The following is a 19,795-nucleotide window of genomic DNA, read 5'->3' as shown; positions in this document are numbered from 1 at the left end:
CCTTGGAAAGGGTTAATAAAATTTTAATGGGACACAAGATAGTTCCTATTAAGGCAGATTAATAAAAAAGAGCAAATCTTCTTACTGGATTTCTCTAACTTCTTTCTTTTTATGTTCTCTATACCTCTCAAATGAGCCCTCACCATAATGCCATCTCATGTTTAATGCAGGTGAACGGGCTTTCACTGGAACTGAGAAGATTCTGGTACAATGCACTTAAGTCTTCAGAACTATGTACTCAAAAAATATTTTTTAAATTAATTAATTTATATATTTATTTATTTATTAGTTGTAGTTGGAAAAAATAAATTTATTTTATTTATTTATGTATTTTTATGTGGTGCTGAGGATTGAACCCAGCTCCTTGCATGTGCTAGGTGACCACTCTACCACGGAGCAAAAACTCTAGCCCCTCAAAAAATAATTTTATGCATTTATATCTCTTTTTATATATTGGTCTGTTTCTGATATTTTTCTATAGCATTATAAAACAGACTAAAAAAACAAAATAAAATGACTTTGAGTCTATGGCCTCTTACTATGAGAGTGAGTAGAACATCTAAGGCTACATTTTAAAAGCCCTGGTATAGTTTAGATGCTAATAGCTTAGCATTTATGATTCTTACTTTTTTTTTTATTTTTCAAAGGTGATATCTTGTATTTCTTATATTCCTCACGGTGCTTAGGTAAATGTATTGCCATTTACATTGGGACTCAACTATGTGGAATTGATTCTGTTTAGTAAAGCAAAAGCAAAAGTGGCTCCTTAAAATATAGCAAAGACTCTATGAGAATGCTTTGATATTTAATGGGAAGCATTGCTACTGATCATAGAGGAAATTTAAATACATGGCTACATTTTGATGATACCCATTAATCAGAAATGATCTCAACTGACTAGATCAAAATTCAGCCTCAGCAACTTAGTGTGGTTTCAAGCAACTTAGCAAAACAGTCTCAAAATTTGAAAAAGTAGAGAGAAGGCTTAGGAATGTGGCTCAGTGTTTAAAAATCCCTAAATATAAACTGAAATACAAAAAAAAAATACAGTTTGAAATGTTACAATTCAGTGTTAATCATAAAAAAATAGATTTCATATAATTCTTTTCTTCAGTATTCAAAAATGAAAATAGTAATTTTTGATTTAGAAAACAAAAATTACATGCTTTTAAAGATGAGGTTTCTGCACTATGCATGTATGATATTTATGACTGATATTTCTACCAAATAACTTGATAATGCTTAAAAAATTTAAACAAAAGTTAAAGACAACTACTTATTTTCTATATTTAAATGAGTAATGTCTTTTACTGATCCTCATATACATCAAGGTGCAATGTATACATAATGACTTTACTATACTCTCACATTTGTCAAAGTGTTTATTATAAATTATTCATTTTTATAAAAGGCATACATTTTGGACAAAATCTGTTCAATGTTCACTACTGGTATGAGTTTTCAGATGTTCAATAAATTTAAAATTTAAATAAGTTTTCAAAATATTATTTAACTTTTTAGGGTTTCTGGGCATAATGAATTCTCCAAAAATCAGTAGTGTTTAAGAAACATTTAGTTATGACATGTATTTTTTTCCATTTGTATTTTCTTTAACCAGTATTGAATGCTGAGTATTGGTGAATAAATTTTGGAGGCATTGTCACATTGTCAATTTTCACATTTCAAAACTTTGTCTCTTCTATGATTATTGTGGTGAGTATTAGATTTCGACTCTTTCTTAGAGGAATGGTACGATGGTCTCATTTGTAAGGCTTCTCTCCAATGTGTTTTCTCTGATGTCTAGTAATGCATGATATATAATTTAAAAAGTTTCTACATTCTCTATATTTATGTGTTCTTTCTAGAATAAATAGCTGAGTGGTGAAAAAGAATTGATTTCTTATTAAAAGCTTTGATACATTGTTTTCATTTGTACAGGTCCTTTTCTGCATAAATTCTGTTGTTAATGAGGGTTAGTTTTTCTTTAAAAGTATTGTCACTTTATTTACATTTCACATTCACCAGGGTGTCTTCTGCTGTGGTGAATAAAGTTTTATTTTTTATTAAAAGTTTTGCCACTTATGCACATTTGTAGGGCTATTCTCCAGTGTGAATTCTGCTGTGGTGAATAAGGCCTGTTTTATGGCTAAAAGCCTTGCCACATTCTTATATTTGTAGGGATTTTCTCCAGTATGAATTATGTTGTGGCAAATTAGCGTTGATATTTGAGTAAAACCTTTGTCACATACTTTTTCATTTGTGAGGCTTCTCTCTAGTGTGAGTTCTTCTGTGGCAAATAAAATGTGATTTTTTGACTGAAAGCTTTGCTGCATTCTTTACATTTGTAGGGCTTCTCTCCAGTGAGTTCTTCTGTGGCAAATAAGGTTTGAGGTTTGACTGAAAGCTTTGCTACATTCTTGACATTTGTAGGGCTTCTCTCCAGTGTGAATTCTTCTGTGGTGAATAAGGCCTGTTTTATGGCTAAAAGCTTTTCCACATTCTTTACATTTGTAGGGCTTCTCTCCAGTGTGAGTTCTCCTGTGGCAAATAAAATATGATTTTCGACTGAAAGCTTTGCTGCATTCTTCACATTTGTAGGGCTTCTCTCCAGTGTGAGTTCTTCTGTGGCAAATAAGTTTTGATTTTTGACTGAAAGCTTTGCCACATTCTTTGCATTTGTAGGGCTTCTCTCCAGTGTGAGTTCTGCTGTGGCAAATAAGATTTGATTTTTGACTGAAAGCTTTGCCACATTCTTTGCATTTGTGGGGCTTCTCTCCAGTGTGAATTCTGGTGTGGTAAATAAGGTCTGTTTTTTGACTGAATGCTTTTCCACATTCTTTACATTTGTAGGGCTTCTCCCCAGTGTGAGTTCTTCTGTGGCAAATAAGGTTTGATTTTTGACTGAAAGATTTGCTGCATTCTTCACATTTGTAGGGCTTCTCTCCAGTGTGAGTCCTTCTGTGGCAAATAAGTTTTGATTTTTGACTGAAAGCTTTGCCACATTCTTTACATTTGTAGGGCTTATCTCCAGTGTGTGTTCTGGTGTGGTAAATAAGGTCTGTTTTTTGACTGAAAGCTTTTCCACATTCTTTACATTTGCAGGGCTTCTCTCCAGTGTGAGTTCTTCTATGGCCAATAAGGTGTGATTTTTGACTGAAAGCTTTGCCACATTCTTTGCATTTGTAGGGCTTCTCACCAGTGTGAGTTCTTCTGTGGCGAATAAGGTCTATCTTTTGACTAAAAGCTTTGCCACATTCTTTGCATTTGTAGGGCTTCTCTCCAGTATAAATTCTATGGTGGTGCACAAGTTCTGAATTATTATATGATTTCTGGTGTTTACTCTCACTTGAAGTTTTCCATAATTTCTTTTGTTGTAAATAGTCAATATTACACCCTCTATATTTTCCAATTATCACTTTGTGAAATATATGTTTTATGCCCTTTTCTGGTGAATATTCTTGGGTATCTTGAGAATTCAGGGCTGAAATAAACAATTTTTTTTTAAAAAAAACACAATACCTACTAGAGTGGGATAAATATACTTTGCATACACAACATGAAATTAAGGTAAAATAAGTACATCAGGAGTGTAGCAGAGTAGTACTTTCAAAGTCATCATAAATTCAAAAATATATCAGTTCAATAAATATGTACAGACACAGGGGCTGGGGATGTGGCTCAAGCGGTAGCACACTTTCCGGGCATGCGTGCAGCCCAGGTTTGATCCTCAGCACCACATACAAACAAAGATGTTGTGTCTGCAGAAAACTAAAAAAATAAATATTAAAAAATTCTCTCTCTCTCTCTCTCTCTCTCTTTCTCTCTCTTTAAAAAATATACATAGATAATTACCTTGAAAATATTACCAAAATTATTTTAGAGACCACAGTATCTAAGAGGAGTACATCATTAAGAAGAGTAATATAATAAAGAGAAGGAAAGTATGTTACTTTTATCATCCACAGCCTTTTGTCCTTCATAAGGTAGCATTACGTATTTAGGAAATATCTACCAGCTACCTTCACTCTCAGTAGAATAAAAGAAATGTAAAACATATACAAACATTTGTGGCTTTTTCAAAGAGTGTTCAAAAACTGATTTTTGTCTACGATGACATAGAGATATAAAAATAACCAGTAGATTTTGAGTGATAATACCACAAATAGTCAAAAAGGGAAAAGAGGCTATGGACTTTTAATAAGAAATATGAACAAAAAAATTATTAAGAAAAATACACATATATGTCTATTAAATTTTCCATAAAAACATTTTAAAAGACTATAAAAATCTTGTATAGCCTATGCCATAATACATGGATGAAGTCAACACATGACAATCAAGTAAATAAATTGATTTTCATATTTTTAAAATCATGTGATATGACGATTTATTTAATTGACAAATACAACTTTATTTACTAAATATATTATGGTATTTTATACTATATATAAAAGGTAAAATGACTAAACAGAATGAATTAACACAATAATTATTTCTTATACTTATCAGTTTTGTTCTTACAAGGTATTGTATTACTTCTACTAGTATTTATGAAGAACATAATACACTCACCATTTGGTAAAACAAAACTCTTGACCCTCTTATGCTCAATAAAATAAAAATATGGAGACTTTGACTATAATGTCAACCCTACACAAAACACAATACCTGGTGAGCATAATTTTACTCACCAAATTTTTGACTTCCACATGTCAATCAAATAGTCCTGCAACTTAATCTCTGCCATCCACATTTCACTTAATGCAAATCCTGAATGTATTCCTTAAAACACTTTATAGGACAAAATATTTTCATTACTAAATAATAATAATATACAAGCACAATATTTTTACTCATTTGATCATTGATGGGCACATACATTGAGTCCCTACCTTTAATACTGAAAAAATGTTTGCAATAAACAGAAAAGCAGAGGTATCTCTTCAATTTTCTGATTTAATTGAATATGGATACATATTTTGTACTGGCATTTCTGAATCTTTAGGTCATCCAACTTTTAATTTTTCATGTGTGGTTCCTCAGATTAACCCCCCAAATTTGATATCACTGAACTACAACACAAGTCTTTTTAAAATTGTTTTAAACATGCTGTTACCACCTTTCTGTGACTTCCCTCAAACATGAAGTACTTTTGAATGGCCCACAAATTACCAAATATTACAAGGATACAGCACTGTTCTTGCGTATTTTTATTTATTTAAAAGTTTTTATACTTTTTTTTCCAAAATGGACTATATAATCTACTGTTGGCTCCTTTAATGAACAAATAAAAAATAGTACAGCAAATATAAACAAAGAGAAACATGGCTTAATCCAAGTAACAAGATAAGAAAAAAAAAATTAAGAACTGAACATTAGGATACTGACAGTTATGAATTACTCAAAGAACACTAAATAACTATTTAAAGAAAGTTTAAAGAGTAAAATTGTGAAAAAAAATATTAATATATTTAGGCACAAATTGTGTATGTGAATAATTCTTTAAGAATAAATGACAGGGGGATTCCTATTGTGCAAAGCTAAAATTCTACCAATATGAGAGAGGCTTATCAAGCATGACCAAGGTTAAGTCTAAACAACTTGTGAAATACTGTAAAAATTAAAAACCTATAGAATATATAAAGGGTATCTCTCTCTCTAAGCATGCCACAATAAAAAGCTATGATCCAGAAATTAAATAATTAATCAAAATAGAAAAAAATATGAAATATAGAAAACAACTTGCAAAGTAGAATTATTATGAGCTATTCACTTCAAAATATTTATGATCATCAATGCATTATTGCAAGTAACAAAACAAAAGAATTGAATCTTTAATATATATATATATATATATATATATATATATATATATATATATATATATATATATATATAATTCCACCTTATCAGCATGGCAAGATACTATGCTTTTGATCACATGGGGAAAAGCATAGACTGTTAAACTTATGCCAACATGTTCTTTTTGACTCTAGCTTGATGCATGAAATATAGCAATTATAAATGTATATCAGGGACTTGACAAGCTTATTCATAAAATTCATTTAACCCTGGAAGAGAAGAGTCCCTCCAAACAAGAGAATAATCATTCTCCTCAAAAGAGGAGAAACATTAAAAGAGGAACACAAGATACTATAATTCCAGTTACATGGGGGAAATAAAACCGTTAATAGCCTCAGCTCAAAAGGTGTTGGCTCAAATAGGTTAGAATGTACTCTGGATAACTTAGTTACTGCTTTGATTGCTACACTCACTCAAAACTCTGTAAATGTTTTGGTCTTAATAATAATGTTACCCTGCTTTTGTACACCCGCTGTGGGAAATTCAGTACTGTCAGATCCTGGACTTCTACAACCCATTACAATACCTTGACTCACTTGAATGAAATTGTTGTATACCTGCAAAAATTTCTAATGGTACTCATTGTTGTCTTAGCAGAATAACTGTGTCCTTATCATCCACATAGTATTTAATAGGTCACCATCCTGTGCAATTTATTTACAAAAGATCTATTCTTCTTGATAAAAACTGTGATAATTGAGTGAACCTTCTCTCTAAGGCAGAATGTGATACTTTGACATTCTCCTTAGAGGGTTTCCTTGGACTAGCTCTATGGCCTTATGAAACAACTATGAAATTCACCTATCCTATCATAAAAAGTATTAGCCATGCCTCCATGGCTGTTAATATGCTTAATGAAGAACAAAAACAACATTGTCAAGCCATACTTGACATTCATGCTGCACTTGAGTGTCTGGTATTGTTACATCATAATGGATATCATAAGTTTAATAACATGTGTTCCTTCAATGTAAGTGATAATAGTAATTTTATTTCTAAAGAGTTAGATTACCTTAAAATATCATTAATAAGGTCCAACAAGATGATTGATGTTTAGACTTGTTGGATTGGATAATTTCATGTTTACTCAATTTGATCTGGGTCAAAAAATATTTATAGGTGGATATTTACTGATGTTGGCACTTGCTGTTGTGTATGGCTGCCTTATTTTTTGCCCCCACCAGCATTAACAAGATAAGTAATATTACTTTTTCAAAAGGTATTTAAAAAGGAGGGGAGGCTGTAGGTATTCTGACCATGGAAATAGACAGGAAAGTGTGGGGGTGATGATAACTGGCACCCTGAGTTCCACAATAGTAATGCCTAGCAGTTTCTCCCTGAAGCTATTAAGACAACTCTACAGGTGCACTATCTAGTTTCTGTGGTAATGTCCTTAGGGAGAAAGGGATCTATGTTTGTAGTAACTGTACCTTATCTTGGTTAGCTATCACTTGGGGTTAAAATAACACTAGGTTAGAATGTAGTCATGGTAACAGAAGCTATGATATTTTGGGGTATACAATGTACAGCCGGGATGAGGAGTGGCCAGTTTTTTTTTTTCTTTTTTCCTTTTCACTGTATGTCTCTCTCTTCTGTTTGCTTCTTTACAGGTTTCCTCACAAGATTTGTAACAGATCATGCTGGCCCTCAGAACAAAAGGTAAGTTTTGGTCATTAGTCTGAATAAACTGGGACATCACTAAAGAAGAAAACAGAGGACTACAAAGGATTTGAAAATGTAATAAATGTAGGGTAGTATGTGTTCAAAGATTACAATAAAAAGAAATAAAGCTAAGCTTCTGAAATTTTTTTTCTGCTGAATAACTACTCTGTCAACATTTTTTAGTTTTGTTTTCTCCATTTGAACGTCTCAACTGTGTCCCCTGCTATGTTAGGCTACAATAGTTTACATCATTAAATTATGCTAGGTAAAACTTATCTAAAGTGAAAGATGTATAACACACCAAGGAAGAGAGAGATTAAAGAGCAAAATAATATATATTAAAGAATAAAATATCTATATTAAAAATGCCCTTTTTCTTTGAAACAAAAATCTGAAACTCATTCTTATAGAGAAGTTCCCAGAAGATACAACAGAAGTAAATTAAATAATAATTATTAATTAAAATTTTTAAAAGGAAATTAAACTTACCAAGGAAGGTAAAGTTTCTATAGTTCTCTAACATCACATCTTTATATAAGTTTTTCTGAGCAGGCTGAAGGCATTCCCACTCCTCTTCAGTAAAATCAATGGCTATATCCCTGAATGTTAACAGTATCTGAAATAAAAACAGATAAATAAATAACACATTGACCACATGAACATTTGCACAGTTTGCAAGGTAATTGAAGTTGAAATGAGAGTTAATAAATTATCATGTAGGTGGTGAGTTGGAACACAATGACACTTTATCTACTTCTGCAGATAAACTGATTTAAGTTCAAAAAAGTATATATATTCTGCATTTATGAAACACAATGTAAAACTCAGGCATTACCACAAAAATATATATTTTGTGATTTTTTATATAATGATCTAAACTATACATATTTTTCAGATGAGAAAATTATGGTAATTAAGAAAGGGATTCCTCAAATTTTAATTGTACAACCACTAATCAGAGATTTACTAAAGTGTAGAATCTTATTTGTTATTTCTCTAATGGAGCTGGCTATTCTGAATATGTAGTGAGATGTCTAGTAATTCCAATACCAATGGTATGACAGAATTTTTGAAATGTAACAAGGTAGGTAGACCACTTAATGGAAATATTTAACAGTGAATTCAAGTTCAAATATTTTATGGTATTTATGTATGTTATTAATATAAAGAATAGCAATAACAATCCTGTTTGGATTTTCCTTTTTATACTTTTAACAATTTATAACATACAAAATAATTTATACATTTATATAAAACCTTTGATTGATGTATATATTGTATGATGTTTATAATAGAATATACATATAGCTTTTCAAACAAATATAATTTTTTTATTGGTTCTTTCTAGTTTTACCTGATAGTAAAATCAATTTTATGGCATTATGCAAGCATGGGATATATCTTATCCTAATTAAAATCCTATTCTTGTTGGTAGCTATCATGGTAGGATATATATCTTTAATATTTCTATCCCCTTCCCTTTTATTTATTTATTTATTGTTTACCATTGTGCAATCTACTGCTCATTGCTGGTTCCCACCAGAGTCAGTGCAGCCAGTTTCAACCAGACTCACTATCCAGTCTCAAGATTTCTCTGCACACTCATCATTTACTGTATTTGTAGGAACCAAGTGTCCTCCCTATAAATCACAAAGTACGCATACAGAAGAAAAAAAATCAGGTTCACTGAACATAAGTGAGGGAGCCTAGAAATGGATACCCACACTGGCAGGCTTCACACCAGATGGTCAAAACTTGCTTCTCTTTACTGAATGTGTGTGGATTGGACAATGCTTATATAAGGGCTCTTGATGGGACACAGCTTATGTCTTCATATGTTCAATCTGAGCCTAGTGAGTTTTTTTAGTGACAGGAGATAACCTCAAATCCACAAATAAATGATGTCACAATTGTAGGGTCTTATCTGTACATTTAATTTTTATTTCTTTTGAAGCTCTGGGAATTGAAATCCAGTTCCTCAGGCTACAGCTATTTTAAGGCAAGGAATCATTGGAGAAGTAAAATTCAGCCAACCCAGAAAAACATTTTATTTGTAGAATATACATGTAAATATATTATTTATGGATGGAAATAATACAGTGACAATCCTGTAAAATTTTAGTTAACATCTCTTGTATGGAAACATATTGAACATTAAAATTATATAAGGTCAAAAAATATTTTTTTTAGAATTTATATAAAAATATAAAAATTGAATTTTATAGCACAACACAAATTATCCACTATGTGAAAATTACCATTATGTGACTAAAATATTACTAATGAAGTATATGTATTTTTGGAATAGCACCATCAAACTATGTCAAGACTTCAGAAAATCGCAGTTCATTACCATATTTGAGCGTTATGCTTGTCCTGAGTTCAGGAAGATGAAGGACATGACCATTTCTTTATATGATACAGGTTAAAGATACATTTTTTTTTACCAATATTTCTCCTAAGATATAAAAATCTAGAGAGAAACTGCCCTGAGTGAGGGCAGGGAGATTCAACAAGAAAGTGTATGATGTGTGATTTTGTGTGTGTGTGTGTGTGTGTGTTTTCCCCAGATCCAAAGATTTGAGTCTATTATTTAAATTGATTAATGGAATATTCCTTATTTTATGGCATGTCCGTAGACCCAATGGCCTATCTATAACATTTTCCTTTAATTCCTAGGATGAAAGCCCCTTAAGAAAGTGGAATTGAAATAAAGATGAATTGTGTTGTTATGAATGATGTCATACACCTCTAATCCCAGGTAAAGGATTTGAAATTTTGATTCTTTAGGAATACTACTAAAGCACAAAAAAAAATAGAAACAAGTGTCACTAAATGGAATGAATTCAAACTGAAAAGATTCTTCTCAGCAAAAGAAACAATCAGTGAGGCAAAAAGTGATACCAGAGAATGGGAGCAAATTTTTACCACATGCACATCAGATAGAACCCCTAATTTCCAGGATATATAAAGAACTTAAAAAAACTTAATGCCAAAAAAGAAATTTCCCAATCACTAAATAAAATGGGCTAAGGAACTGAAGAGACACACTTCTTAGAAGATAATCAATAAATCAATCAATAAAAAATGTTCAACATGTCTAGCAATTAAAAAATTGGAAATCAAGACTACTCTAAAATTTAATCTTAGTTCAATAAGAATGGCAGTTATTAAAAATACAAGCAAAAATATATGTTGGTGAGGATGTGGGGAAAAAGGCCCACTGTTACACAGTTGGTAGGACTCTAAATTGGTGACACCAATGTGGACAAAGAATAAAGAGATTCCTTAGAAAACTTGGAAAGAAACCAAAATTGACCCAGCTATCCCACTCCTCAGCTTAGACCAACAAGAGCTAAAAACAGCATAATACAGTCACATATCCACATTAATGTTTATAGCAAAACAATTCACAATAGGTAAACTATAGAACCAACCTATATGCTCTTCAATAGATGAATAGATAAAATATGGTCTATGTACACAGTGAAATATTACTGAGCATTAAGAGAATAAAATTATGGAACTGGGAAGTAAATGGATGGAGTTGGAGAATATCATGTTAAGGCAAGTAAACCAATCCACTAAACCAAAGACTAATGTTTACTCTGCTAAGTGGATCCTGATCCACAATGAGGGAAGTGGGAGGGAGCATAGAAGAAATAAAGAAACTTTGAATAAGACAAAGGGGAGGGAGGTGATGGGAGATGGTATAAAGGTAAGTAAGATGGTAGAATGAGATGGAAATATTTTGTACACAAAGTAGTGTTACATGGGTTTTGTAATTATACTTTCTGTATAAGAGAAATAAAATTTTTTACTCCACTTGTGTACTATGAAGTGAAATGCATTCTTCTCTAATAGCAAGTTAAAAAAAGTTAATTGATTTTTAAAAAATCAGGAAAGAGACTTGCCTTCCCCTAGATTTATATATAAATGTATATATGCATATATTCTATATATAACATGCATATATTTAATATATATAATTTATAAACAATTTTTCATATTTTAATCGATTTTTTAAATAAATGATAACAGAAACATTACAATTCTTATACCATGTATAGAGCACAATTTTTCATATCCCTGGTTGTATATAAAGTATGGTGATACCAATGTGTGTCTTCATACATGTACTTTTGATGATGAACTATATTACATTCCACCAATCTTGCTAATCCCATGCCCCCTTTCTTTTCTTCTTACCTCTCTTCTTTATTGAGAATCCATGTATTTCTCTCATGCTCCCCTTCCCTACCCCATTATGAGTCAGCCTCTTTATATAAGACAAAACTTTTGAAATTTTTTTTGAATTGCCTAGCATCACATAGCATTATTTTCTCGAATTCTATCCATTTACCTGCAAATGCCAGATATCATTATACATCTAGAAAACTCAAAAAGCTCCACCAGAAAACATCTAGAACTAGTAAATAAATTTAGCAAAGTAACAGGATATAAAAGCAACACCCATAAATTAAAGGCATTTCTGTATATTAGTGAAAAATCTTCTGAGAAAGAAATGACGATAACTACCTCATTTACAATAACTTCAAAAAAATAAGATACTTGTAAAGCAAGTTAATGAAAGAGGTGAAAGATATAAAAAGAAAAACTACAGAACCCTAAAGAAAAAAAATCAAAAAAGACCTTAGAAGATGGAAAGATCTACCTTGCTCATGAATAGGCAGAATTAATATTATCAAAATGACCATGCTAACAAAAGCACTATACAAATTTACTGCAATTCTGATCAAAATTCCAATGGCATTCCTCACAGAAATAGAAAAAGCAACCATGAAATTTATCTGGAAAAATAAGAGACCAAGAATACCTAAAGCAATCCTTAGCAGGAAGAGTGAAGCAGGTGGCATCACTATAACAGAACTTAAACTAGACTGCAGACCAATGGTAAGAAAAACAGCATGGCATTGGCAAAAAAAAAAAAAAAAAAACAGACTGGAAGATGAATGGTACAGAATAGAGGACACAGAGACTAACCTACAAAATTACAATTATAATATATTAGACAAAGGTGCCAAAAACATGCACTGGAGAAAATATAGCCTCTTCAACAAACCACTATCTCTCACCATGCACAAAACTCAAAGTGTATTAAGAACCTAGGAATTAAACCAGAGACACTGCATCTAATAGAATAAAACACAGGCTCTAATTTTCATCATGTGGGATTAGGCCCCAATTTCCTTAATAAGACACCTATAGCACAAGAATTAAAACAAATAATCAATAAATGGAATGGAATCAAACTAAAAAGTTTATTCTCAGCAAAAGAAACAATTTGTGAGGTGAAGAGAGAGCCTACATCCCAGAATGAATTTTTTACCCCTCACACATCAGATAGAGCTCTAATCTCTAAGGTACATAAGGAACTCAAAAAGCTGGGAAAATAATAATAATAATAATAACAACAACAACAAGAACAACAACCCAATCAAGAAATGGGCCAAGGATTTTAACAGAGAATTCTTAGAACAGAATATACAATCAATCAACATTTTTTCTATATATCTGATTGATTATGGTGCTCCCTTTACAGGGCCAAGTATAGTTCTGGTTCAGTTTCTAAGGAAGGGAGACATGAGCAAGAAATATTATCAACTCTTCTTTATAAATTATCAAATACAATTTTCTATGTCATTTTCTAAACATAGCTGGACATAGGAAATACAGGCTTGAAGCAGAGAACATTTTTATTAGAAACACAGTGTAAAGGAAAGACAAAAAATTATTTGCACCACATTGAACCATAAGAGAAATGGAACCTGGAATTCAGAAAAGAAAGATTCGTACTTTTATACTTGGGAATGTGGATGACATGGATGCCTAAAGTGAAAAGGTTATTACAAGCTTTTGAAAAAAAAAATCATGTGAGTGGCAGATAATGGTTAACCAATTAGTATCTGCACAGTGTCTTCCAGGGGCTTTGTCAGCTGTGCACTACAGAACATACAGGTGTTCATAGCCTCCATGAAGAGCATTATTCATCTGTGCCCTCTAAAATTATTCACATTGTACAGATGAAAAAAAAAAACATGGGTATCTGGATACTAAATGGCAATTCAGCAGCCCACAGAAAACTACCCAGAGACAAAACTTATGAAATTTCTTCAAAGACCATCAATGTATTGTTAGCTCCTGACACAGGGATGTCATTCTGGGGAAATATTATTTTCTCTCCATTTTGAAGAGAGTGCATTGAGAATACATTTCAGGGACAAGATAAATACTTTCTTTTTCATGTTAAGAAACTCTTCAGAAAACAGAGGTCACAAGACAGATTTCTTAGAAGTGTAAATGCCTAGAGATAACAACAAAAAAAATCTGTGGCCTTGAGTGACTCAGTAAGGAAATAAATCTAAAAGGCTTATTAGAAACTGAAAAGCACAAAAGTAACTATTTCTAAAAGTAAATATGTTCATTAGTTGCTATCTCCACAACATGTCATTAAGTAAATAACAAATTATGTATGAATACTTCTAGAATTGGCCAAATTTTATTCCATAAGATATTATATTAAATCACAAAATCCAGACAATAGAATTTATGATTCACTGCCAAAAATATTACAGAAAAAGGTTTTTAAGGAGTGGATGTTTACTAAATATGTCATTTAACAATTTTATTACCATATGATTTTAAAGAAATTTATTCATTTTTCTGCAGCCATAGTGTAGAGAAATTTCTTATTTATTTTTCCTGTAGTAATTAAAAAGATAAGCCCTAAAATCCACTTTAAATAACCTACCCTTACAATCATACAAGAAACCTATAATAAATGAAGAGTAAAGAAAAGAGTCAATTTTAAAGAATAAATTAAACCTTTCTTTTTCTTGAAATCAATCTCTAGCTGCATTTTGGATCCTTTTCTCATCTTTCCAGCCAAAAGATATAAAGGACAGACGTTTGAACTGCAAATTTATACTTGAGATATGTTTATTAACAATAAAAATTCAAAATTTTTAGAAATTTAAGAAATACAAAATAAAAACCCATCATGGGAACAATTAAGTAATATTGATGAACATTTAAAACAAATTAGTAATCATTAACTCAAAAAGAGTTTAAGTTAGTATCTATTTGTGGAAACTATTTTGCTATTGAATATACATGATACTCGCATCACAGAGACTTACTGAAATTAGAGCAAATGTGATCATGATAACATATAAGTATGCAATGTTACTCACGCAAAAACTTGAAGCCCAAGGGCATGGCTCAATACAATATACATCTTGGAAGAGATAAATAAAAATCTGTAGGAAAAATGGTCACTAGGGCCCGTCACATTTCATAATATATCCAGTTTAAAAAAGAGCATAAAATACTATATATAAACTTTACATAGTTGCCTTATGCAAGTGGTATTTCACATATGTACATTTTTAGAAACAAAATATGTAGAAGTTATGAGAAAATAAAAGTCACAAAAAGCACATAAAAGACTGAATTATACATCCCATGTATAGTTGATAAAACTCATCATTACAAAGGTGATAATTTTCCCCCAAATTAACCCACAATATATCTCACCAAAATTGCTATGCACAAATATGAATATATCACAGTGAAGTCTACTTTTATGTGTATTCTATAAAACAATAATTTTTGTTAAAAAAAGTATGAATAAATATATGATAGAAGAAAGTAGGAGAATAGGGAAAAGGGAACTACTGGATACTTAAGGGGAGCAAATCATATTTCATGTTTTACAGTTATGTCAAAATAAACCTGAATCTTAAATACAACAATAATGCAATAATAAAAAAAAAACAAAAACAAGCTTTACGGGCTGGGGATGTGGCTCAAGTGGTAGCGCGCTCGTCTGGCATGCGTGCAGCCCGGGTTCGATCCTCAGCACCACGAACAAAGATGTTGTGTCCGCCGAAAAACTAAAAATAAATAAATAAATTCTCTCTCTCTCTCTCTCTCTCTCTCTCTCTCTCTCTCTCTCTCTCTCTCTCCCCCCACCCTCTCCTCTCTCTTTAAAAAAAACAAAAAACAAAACAAGCTTTACTTTAAATGAAGTAAGAAACCAAAGCATAAACTTTTAAAATTCATCTACAAAGTTATATGTAACTTTGGCCAAAAACCTTTTCAATTATAAGAGCAAAAAAAGAACTTATCATGACCTACTATGTATAAATATTGTGAAATTATAATATTAAAATAATCATCAAAGAATCATGATATAAATAAGATCCCCATATGAATAAATATGTATGTAAAAACAGTATGCTTTATTGCAATAGCAAATTTTAGATTAAAAAAAAACATAACAAAAATAATCTCAGCAACTTAGATAGGACCTTTCTCAAAATAAATTTAAACCTGTTAACTCCAGAGAAGTGCGCCAAGGTAGGTTTAGAGTGGAAAGTAGAAGCTTTATTAAAGGACAGTAGAAAAGACTTTTTTCTTCCCAGAGGAAAAAGGGGACCCAAGAGGTAGAATCCATGAGAGGTATTTTTTTTTAAAATAAGGTCTTTTTTAGCTTTTTTAAAGCTAAGGTCTTCCTTCAGCTATCCCGCATTCCTGTCACATTGCTGTCCTTACTTCTGTTATCTTGCACTTATGGAATGTAGGTGGGAAGGCCCAAAGAGTGGAGGACAGGTGGGCTGAAGGAGTAATCTGGGCAGGAAGGGCTTTTGGATTAGCATCTCCATGTTTGCTGTGAGCTGCTTCATTAAAATTTCCTTGGGATGGGCTTAGGGCCTTGGGGACATTTTCAATTCCCCTTTTCCTAGACTCCATTCTCAATATGGTGTTCATTCTTGATTTTACTGGATATTAGACCCAATTTACCTAACTACACTAACTACCTATTAGTAAATCTGGCTTCACTACCAAGGATATGGCTAAGTAGTACAGTATCCCTCAGTTTATCTAACGTTAACAAAATAATAATAATGAAGAAAGTAAAAATAAAAGAATGTCAAAATGAAAATTAGCTAGCTCAAGAGGAAATTAGGTACCCCAAAATGACAGCTCCTCTCCTGCAGGAAAATGGCCCTTGGAGATTTGATTTTGATAATTATTCCACCTGTCAATCTCCAGCATCTGGGCTGCAGGAACACACCTGCCACATAGTATTTTCTGCAGAAGCTGAGGATGCCCTTTGAGCATAAGAAAGGCAGCAAAGAGTCCATGCCACTGACATGTTCCCTACCTGTTTGGCCAGTAGGACTGAGGACATAGTGGCCCAGTGGAGGAGTTAAGCCTGCAGACTCCAGAGACTGCCCAGAGTCCCAATCTGCTAGCTCCTGTTCTCAGCACAGCCAGTCTTGTGGTTCCAATAGTCTTTCTCCCCCAGCCTCGTTTGCTAGGCCAATGCACACTCACCATTGCCTGGTTTTCAGTAGTAGGGCTACTTGGGATCCTCAGTTCCTTCAAAGCAGAACAACCCGTGACCCTGAAGTGTAAGACTACAAATGGCAAAAAAGAAGGACTCAGGAGATAAGAAGTGAAAGCCCACCCTGCTCCCCCCTGATGACACACAGGATTGGACAGTTCCCACAAAATGCTTTTGATTGAAAGGGGCTTCAGATCATGAACACTGAAACTTAGAGAAGTGAGCCCTTTTTAGGGAATATTATTCAATCAAGAAATGAATAAGGGCTAGAATCTCAGGTCGTTGAGTGCTGCTTTTTTTTAATCTGAGAAATGTACCCCAGAGTCTCAGGCTGCTGTTATTTTAAGGCAAGGTTTTTTTCCATAAGTGGGAACTAACCCAAACAACAGAACATTTTCATTTAATCTCAGTTATAAGGTCATTTCAGTTTATTGATTATATATGCTTGTATATTATTCAGGAATTAATATAAAATAACGACAATAACTATCAAATTTTATTTAATTTTTTTGATCTCTGATGTTTGTAGGTGACAGATTGAACTTTGAACTGGGAAGAAACCCCCTAAAGTAAAAATGCCCAATAAAAACAACACAAAAGGGGCTGGGATTGTGGCTAAGTAGTAGAGTTCTCACCTACCATGTGCAAAACCCTGGGTTCAATCCTCAGTACCACATAAAAATAAATAAGTGAAATAAAGGTATTGTGTCCAGCTACAGATAAAAACAATACATAGAAAACAAAAGATACAAGGTGAGAAACCAGCCTCTACCTCAGAGCAAAGACTGTCCAAGGAAGAGGGCATGACCCTTGTCTTTGGAAAGACACCCAGAGCACTCCTAGGCATATACCCATCCTGCTGAGTTGTTTATCTACAAGTAACAGGAGAGATCTGCTGTGCCTGGTGTCCCTGATTCAGTCAGACAAGGTGGGGATCCATAGCAACCCCTAGCAGCCAACAATCAGCATGAGACAGGGAAAATACCTGGGATTCCAGATGGCCCTTCCAGTAGTTTATGGTGGTTTATAACAATTTGGAAAATCATTTAGTTCAGCACAAACTCCCCTCAGGGCCTAAGCTAATCAGTTTAAATGAATCCCCATCTTGTACTAAACAATCACCCTTTCCAAACTTGTTCCCACCAGTGAATGTGCTAATCATGTTTTAGAGTTGTTTATGATTTTCCCAAGGTGTGTGATGATTTGCTAAGAGATGCTATGATGTATGTGGGGTACCTGGCTAACCCAAAGAGATATAAAACTGCTGCAAACCCCGGGCTCAGGGCCTCTAAGCCACCAGTTGCTGTGCATGTGGAGTACTGAGCTAGCTCACAATAAACACCTCTTTGCTGCTTACATTGATCTTGGTCTCTGGAGGTCTTTTAGGGGTCCCAAATTTAAGCATAACAGTCACTTCTGAAACCCATGGGAAAAGAAGACAGCACTCAAGTTCTCTAGGACTGCACTTTTACAGCACAAAAATTTGCAAAAGGGTGGTATCTTGAGAACTTACACAAATAACAGGATTTTGACAAGCATAATACAAAGGCAGGTAGTAGGTTAATGGTCTAAATGGTTCAGCACTTAGGGAATAAGTTTATATTACAACATCAGAATTTATGATGCACCACTAAAGTTTCAGAGTGAGTTGTTATTTGGTCAGGGAAAGGCAGAATTTATGAGTCATCACTAAAATTTCAGGGAGGGTTGTTATCTCATCAGGGAAAAACCAGACATGGGTGAGTTCAAGGCAATGGCAGGCATTTCAAGCAAGTTTACAAATCACAGTAATTTATAATGAAGCAGAAATTAACATTTCATGCCTGTGTGATGAGATGGCTCCAATGTTAAAAGGAAATTAGGCTGGATTTTTCACTTGCTATAGCCATAGCTTTTAAAGTATATATTTTATACTTTAACAAGTGTGAGCATTAAATTATTAATATTATTCAATACTAATTTTTCAAAAGACCAAGTAAAATAGAAAATAAGATATTTGTTATTAAATGCATAAAAATTTTGATTAATATATTGATAATATAAACATGGAAAATTTTGACAATTATAAAAAGACATTTAATATAATGGCTTCAATATTATAAGTCCCTCATGTTCAGTGCGTCAGTCCTTCAATGATTTTTTTCATTTTTTTAGGTCATTTTGAATTACACTTCTGCAAATGTTTGTTAAATATACAAATTTAAGATTTTGTATTTTGTAAAGTATAAAAATGGCAGATTTGAGCTCCTGTCAGGATTTTTAAAACTTATAAGCCATGTGGGGCACTTTTTTTTCATATTTGCACAGAGTCCAATTCTAGAGAAGAATGAGTTGGAGATATAGTCTACTGTCCTGAGCAAAAGCGAAATTGCCTTAGGCTATTTCTAAAGATTTTAACTTTTCTAACGTTTCAGAATTTTTGGTAATTTGAAAAAAAAATATTTTAAGAAATAAATTGTTTGAAATTAATTATTTATCTTTCTGCATTATTTTTCACTTTCATTGATTTTTTTAGAAGAACTAACAGAAGAGAATTCCAAAAGTGTTCCATGTAAATTTAAAGGTATGTTTCTAATGATCAAAATAGGAATCAGAAGCAAAACATCATCTAGTTTGATGGTTCTACCTCAAACTAGATAGTTACTTATTTATTTCTGCTATTATTCCCTAGGCTCATGAGGTTTCAGAAATCACCAACCAACAAAGAGAAAAGACTTTTAAGTTTGTTTTCATAACCAATTCAAGCTAAAATACACAACTAGTATCACTGTATTTTCAGACCAAAGTGTGTCTCTAAATAATAAAAATATGTATACATAAATATATAAAAAATAAATAATAAAATATTATATTAGATAGATTTTTTTTTGGATAATCATCTTGTACATATTTCTCTTT

General features: G+C 32.4%; 1 protein-coding gene across 1 annotated transcript; it reads right to left on the bottom strand.

Annotated features, from left to right (window-relative positions):
- Positions 1–1,364: 1,364 nt before the first annotated feature.
- LOC131423324 (zinc finger protein OZF-like) lies at positions 1,365–18,133 on the bottom strand. The gene is made up of 3 exons (XM_058572175.1): positions 16,888–18,133; positions 8,014–8,140; positions 1,365–3,481 (listed from the first exon to the last, which is right to left on the bottom strand). The coding sequence occupies exons 1-3, from the start codon at positions 16,888–16,890 to the stop codon at positions 2,337–2,339; spliced, it is 1,275 nt and encodes a 424-aa protein (XP_058428158.1). The 5' UTR covers positions 16,891–18,133; the 3' UTR covers positions 1,365–2,336.
- Positions 18,134–19,795: the final 1,662 nt, after the last annotated feature.

The sequence above is a fragment of the Marmota monax genome, unplaced genomic scaffold (assembly GCF_021218885.2).
Source record: "Marmota monax isolate L192 unplaced genomic scaffold, Marmota_monax_Labrador192_F-V1.1 WCK01_AAM20220418_F8-fsc02120, whole genome shotgun sequence".
Lineage (NCBI taxonomy): Eukaryota > Metazoa > Chordata > Mammalia > Rodentia > Sciuridae > Marmota > Marmota monax.
This window is presented reverse-complemented; position numbering and strand designations above follow the sequence as displayed.

Bases quoted from the DNA above. Each gene is read 5' to 3' on its own strand.
- LOC131423324 (XM_058572175.1), bottom strand. The intron at 3,482-8,013 runs GTAAGTTTAATT...TGTTTATTTCAG, and splicing joins TAGAAACTTTACCTTCCTTG to CCCTGAATTCTCAAGATACC.